General features: G+C 51.6%; 1 protein-coding gene across 1 annotated transcript; it reads right to left on the reverse strand.

Annotated features, from left to right (window-relative positions):
- Positions 1–254: 254 nt before the first annotated feature.
- On the reverse strand, positions 255–4,044 carry LOC113961560 (dystrobrevin beta-like; the record flags this gene model as incomplete). The annotated part of the gene is made up of 3 exons (XM_027671984.1): positions 3,869–4,044; positions 2,059–2,139; positions 255–529 (listed from the first exon to the last, which is right to left on the reverse strand). Coding segments are annotated over exons 1-3 (423 nt in total), but the record flags the coding sequence as incomplete, so codon positions are not given.
- Between the last annotated feature and the right edge of the window lie 2,146 nt (positions 4,045–6,190).

A 6,190-nucleotide genomic window follows, 5' to 3' on the forward strand; every position in this document is an offset into this window, starting at 1 on the left:
TCCAGACAAGGCAGCACCAGGAAAAGGGTCCTGTTGAGCCATTTTCCATAGAACACACTCACTGCTAAACCACCGGGCCACATCATGTTACTGCACACCCAGCTCAGCCCACGGCTCCCACCAGTCCCAAATCACCTCAGGAGGCAAAGTTTGAGGCCCAGCCCTGCTGCTGTGGCACTGCCAGCGCCCCTGGGCACCGCTGTGCCACCAAACCCAGGCGTGTGGCACACACAGCCCTGAGCCACAGCACCCACCCCACTGCCAGAGCCCCGGGGAGCAAAGCAGAGCCAGGACAGAGCTGGAGCAGTTACTGGCCTGTCATAAGCTGCTATCATGAAGTTGAGGAGGAGGCTGATGGACTGCTCCACGCTGATCTGGTGGGTGGAAGGCAGGCGTTTGTTCAGCTGGTAGTAGATGGATGAGATGATGGTTTCCAGCCGGGACACGTTGATCTCTGTGTTGTGGTCCAAGGTGTTAAGGCCGTTGTCTCGGAAGGCTTCGATCATATTCCAGATATCGACAAGGTGAACTGAAAACAAAGGGGGAAAAAAAATTAACTGCTGTTCTGTGAGGCATGCAAGGTCACTCTGATGGCACTGCTGATGAAAACGGGGTTAGTTTTTCCTTAGGATGAACAGTTATTTGTATTCAGAGTGAGAGACAGACTCAAGTTCACACTCACAGTTGTTTAAAGGGACAGAGTGGTGCCCAGACACCTCATGTGCCTTTTATTCCACCCCTCAACATCTGGGTGCTCTGTCAGAAGCAGTTCCCAGAGGAGCAGAGCCATCCCCCCCCAGCATGCAGTGGGTTTTAGCAGAGTCAGAGACATCAGCCACAAGCCCTCCCTGGGAGGGTGGGGAGGTTTCCCAGAGGAGCTGTGGCTGCCCCTGGATCCCTGGAAGTGTCCAAGGCCAGGTTGGACGGGGCTTGGAGCAACCTGGGCTGGTGGGAAGTGTCCCTGCCCATGGCAGGGGGTGGCACTGGATGAGCTTTGAGGTCCTGCCAAACCCCAAACATTCCATGATTCCATGATATTCTAAATTCACTACAAACTGTTTACAGTAATTTTGAACACCCTCGTGCTGACGAGCAGAGTATCGAGGGAGGAACTCGATGTTCCAGTTGAACTGTGGCTGCTTCCAGTTGATCCAGTTGCCAAATCCTGAGCATAACACAGGCCTAGAGCTCCAAAGCATTTCTCCAAATTACCCTGCCACACGCAAGCACATATCTAAGGAGTGTTAACAACATTTCCCAAACCACAGTTTGGGGAAATCTCCAGAACCACATTAAATAGCATTTTGAGATGTTTCAAAGCTCTAAGTTATGCATGAGAGCAGAGAAGACATCTAAGGATCAATAGCAATCCAAACTGAACGTGATCCAGCAGCTACAGAGGACAGACATGTTCACCACTCCTGGGATCTCCCCAAAGAAGGGTTTGAACTCAGGGTGAGCTTGAACATTTCTTACATTCAGCTTGTCTTTATATTTCTCACATAAAAGGACAGAGGCCAAGCTGGAACCCCCACCCTGGCTCAGCCACAGCTCTGGGGAGCTGTCCAGGCTCACAGGGACAGGGAAGGGGAGGAGAAAACTTACACTGGCAGTGGAGTATGAACTTGCAGAATTCTTTATGGCTGCTCCATGTCACAAGTGCCACCGGGACAGACCTGGACACCTTCCCACCCTGTGCCCTGCTGGCAGCTGCTCTGGGGCACCCCAGGATGGAACAGCACCTCAAACAGCCTGAGCTGCCTGCACCCAGCACTGAGGGCAAGGGAACACATCATGCTGGCCCTCATGTTTTAAATATTCTTGAACATTAGGGAATAAACCCGAAGAGATTACACAGTGTCACTGTACACTGAAGAGATTATACAGTATCACTGCACACTTACACACTATAACTAAACACTTCATCTCCGTTTCACTAAAGCAACAGCTGGCACTGCCTGGCAAAGTGCTGGCTGCCAGCCCCCCCAGGACTGGCAGGGGTGAGGGTGTGGGACGTGCAAGGGCCCTGCCAGCAGCCCAGGGGTGATGGGGACTCACGGTTGCAGCGTTTCTGCACGAAGCGCAGCTTGCAGGCGGTTCTGTACGTGGAGAGCCGGATCACATCGAAGTTCTGGGCCCCTGGGACAGACAGAGAGGGGGGGGTTGATCCTTCCTCTGTGACATTCACCTCACTGAGAGCAGCACGAGTGTCCCCTCACAGGCATCACTCCATGGAGCACATAAAGGAGGGGATCCTGCCCCCCTCTGCCCCCTCAGCTGAGACCCCCCTGCAGAGCTGCCTCCAGCCCTGGGCAACAGCAGCACAAGGACGTGGAGCTGCTGGAGAGAGTCCAGAGGAGGCCCCGCAGATGCTGCCAGGGCTGGAGCCCCTCTGCTCTGGAGCCAGGCTGGGAGAGCTGGGGGTGCTCAGCTGGGGAAGAGAAGGATCCAGGAAGACCTGAGAGCCCTTTGCAGAGCCTAAAGGGGCTCCAGGAGAGCTGGAGAGGGACTGGGGACAAGGGATGGAGGGAGAGGACACAGGGGAATGGCTTCCCACTGCCAGAGGGCAGGGTCAGATGGGATATTGGGAAGGAATTCCTGGCTGGGAGGGTGGGGAGGCCCTGGCACAGGTTTCCCAGAGGATCTGTGGCTGCCCCTGGATCCCTGGAAGTGTCCAAGGCCAGGTTGGACGCCAAGGTCTGCTCTTGGCTCACATGAGCAACTTGAATGTTGGCCAAAACAACAGAAGGTCCCTGAAAGCACCAATTTTTACACATCTGCATCTTCCCTGGGTGTGAAGCTCACCTGGAAAGGAAAAACACTGATGGGTGACTTCAAAGGGAAACATTCCACCAAAGGACAGGTGGAGCTGGGACACCTCTGAGCTGGGCCAGGGCAGGGTCAGGTGGGATCTCAGGACAAGGTTCCTCCCCCAGAGGGTGGTGGGACACTGCCCAGGCTCCCCAGGGAATGGGCACAGCCCCAAGGCTGCCAGAGCTCAGGGAGGGTTTGGACAATGCTGAGGGACAGGGGGGATTGTTGGGGTGTCTGTGCAGGGCCAGGGGGTGGATGGATGATCCCTGGGGGTGCCTCCCAAACAACAACCCCTGGAAGTGATGAGATAAAAGCGACACCCTGAGGCACCAGCCAGAGCCATTCCAGTGGGGATGTGTCATTGGATTGGAAAAGGTTCTGAGGAGATCCCCAGCACACCAGCCTGGACAACAGGAGGAATTCCTGCATGGAAAGGGTTGGGCTTTAAGGTCCTTTCCCTCCCAGACCATCCCACGATTCTATGATAAAAATGCTACTCTGGAATTCCTTCAACAAAACAGTATCAATATCCAGGTTTAAGGAAGGCCTCCCTCAGTTTGTAACTGGAATTAGGGACATCCTGGGCCTAATCCAGGAATTTCCTTCAGCCCTGTGCTCCCACAGGACAGCAGAATAAGGGGCTGGAATGCAAACATGCAGTGTTTGAACAATCCCAGCCCCTCTGCCAGGAGTGATCCTGCACAAACTGTTCCCCTCCTGAACATTGTAGGGCCATTTTTTTACTTTTTTAAGGCAAAAGGTGCTCTGTTGTCTGTTGTCACTGTTTATTTCAACAGCTGTCCACAAACTTCAGGTACTGCCAGAGATGAGAAATGTGAATGTTCCTTAAAAAAGGAGCTTCCCAAAACCTTGGAATGAATGACCTTCCTGGCAGGTGTGACCCACCCTTTGCATTCTCCCCCTGAGCAGCTCCCAGGGGCACCCTGGATGTTTTTCCCTGGGTGAAAGGAGATGGGAATGACCTGGGAAAACTGTCCCAGGGGAGCTCTTGGTAAAGAATAGACGACATTGTGCCTCCAAACTTCCTACTTACTCATCTCCATGAACAGCTGCCTCTTCTCTGCCATGGTCCTCCTCCTCTTCCCACTCTCCTCAATCATCCTGGAGACAGAAATGGCAAACACTGTTTGTGTCAGAATTGCTGTTACAGGAGCAACTTGCTGCTAACAACGTGGTTTTATCCCTCAGAAACAGTCTGATCCTGCCTGGTGACTGAACAGACCAGCAGACAGACAGACAGACAGACAGACAGACAGACAGACATCCCTCCATAATTACCCTGCTCCACAACACACACACACACTTCGGGCTCCTCAACACCTTCTGAGGGAGGGGGGGCACAGGAAACATTAATTCTGAATGTTTTAATTGCTCGTGCTAAGCCTGAAAAGCTCAGAGCAGCATTAATATATATATATATAAATAGAAATACCACAGAAGGAATTCCTTTGGGTCCAAAGGGGGTTTTGGTTTGCAAAGCACAGAGCAAGCTGAGCCAAAAAGGGGATTTTGGGGCCTCTGGGGTTCAAGAGGAGAAAGCACATCCCAGTCCTTCCCCTGGCTGCCAGGGGTCAGTGACAGCCTGATCCCTGCAGGATCACTGAGGCTGGAAAAGGCCTCCCAGGATTTGGGGGGGGAAAGTTGGGGGGCCCTTGTCTTTCAAGAAAACTTGTAAAAATCCATTTTGCTTTGAAACCCAGTGCCTGAGGTCAAATCTTTACAGGGAAGTAAAGAACTTAAGTGTGATTAAGTTGGAAATAAAAACATGTATGTTGGTGGCACAGGCCTCCCCTTCCTCAGGGAAATATTAAAGAAGTGACAGCAACAGAGAGGAACTTGGACCCCCAGGGAAGAGGGCACAGGGACAGTTCAGCCCCTCTCACAGCACCACACAGTCCTAAAAGATGTCAAATTTCAGTCAACTCCAGTGAAAAAACACAAGTTAATTCAGTTATCAGTGTAAAATCTAATTTATAATTCACTTAATTACCAAATCATTCTTTTGTTACCAGCTTCACCAACTTATGGTTTAAAACTCGAGTTTAAACCAGCGGTTTAAAAACCAATAAATGCAGTTTTAAAGTGTCTAAAACCTAAAAAAAGGCAAAAATCCCTGACAATTCTCCTACAATTCCACCCAGATCCATGGGAGTCGGTCAGCTCAGCCTCCTGCAGCCCCGATTGCATCAGCCTGGAATGTCAGCAGGGAACAGGGAAGCTGTGCCTTGGCACTGCCACCCGGCCCCCAGGAACAGCCTCACAGCACACCCAGCCTGGAACCCACCACAACCTCCCTCCTTCTTCCCTTTCCCAAAGGAAAACAAGCACGTGGGGTTATAACAGGCAAACAGATATATTTTACTGCCTTGTTTTCCCCTGATTTTTCTAAAGGAAAGCACCTCAGTGGCATTTGTTGGAGAGATGCAAAGGTTTGGGTTTTTTTACCTTTTCAGGTTCCTAAAATAAATTCATTTTATGAAGTTCAATGAACATATTCAAACAGAGTTATCTCAGCCAAGGTTTCCCCCAAGGAACTCACCTGTCCCTCACTGCAGGAGTTCAGTGCCCTGGACACTGGGACTCTCTGTCCCTGAGATTCATCTTGTTCAAGCTCCAGGTGCCCTCACACCCTGCCCCAAGCTTCAGAATTTTTGGAATATTCCTCTCTGTTTCCCCATCACATCAAATATGCAGGTCAGCTCGAAACCCACCAGGTGCTGTCCCTGAAATCCCCTTTATTCCCACTGCACCCCTTTAAATTCCACAGCAAGGGACTCAGAGGGGCAGAAATCCCCTTGGAGGATTGGATGAAACCACATGAAATAGTGATTTCATGTTTTAAGCTGGTTTTAGGAGAGGTTATTTTACCAACACATGAGGGATAATAATGCTTGAATCTCCTGCAACACCCGGAAAAATAAAGATAACACGAGATCTCCCTGGGCTTTGGGTGCATGTGCCTCATCCCTCCCTTCCCTACAGACACCTCAGTCACACAACCATCAAATCCCAGACTGGTTTGGCTGGGAAGAGACCTTAAATCCCACCTTGTTCCACCATCCCAATTGCTCCAAGCCCCATCCAGCCTGGCCTTGGACACTTCCAGGGATGGGGCAGCCACAGCTTCCCGGGGTTCCCTGGCACGGAGGGGGCAGGATGGGAGTCCCAGGGGTCATTCAGGGGGCACAGGCACCTCACAGAGCACAGTCACACAGAATTTGGGGTTCAGCAGGTCACACTGACCAGGATACACATTTCCAGAATCCCAGAGGAGCCAGTGTTGTCCACAAGGGAAATGAGGGAGTGATCTGTTCTCGCTGCCCTTGAAATGAAACCTGGCTGAGGGACCTGATTT

This window comes from Neopelma chrysocephalum, unplaced genomic scaffold, assembly GCF_003984885.1.
Source record: "Neopelma chrysocephalum unplaced genomic scaffold, ASM398488v2 Primary Assembly neopelma1_97271, whole genome shotgun sequence".
Classification (NCBI taxonomy): Eukaryota; Metazoa; Chordata; class Aves; order Passeriformes; family Pipridae; genus Neopelma; species Neopelma chrysocephalum.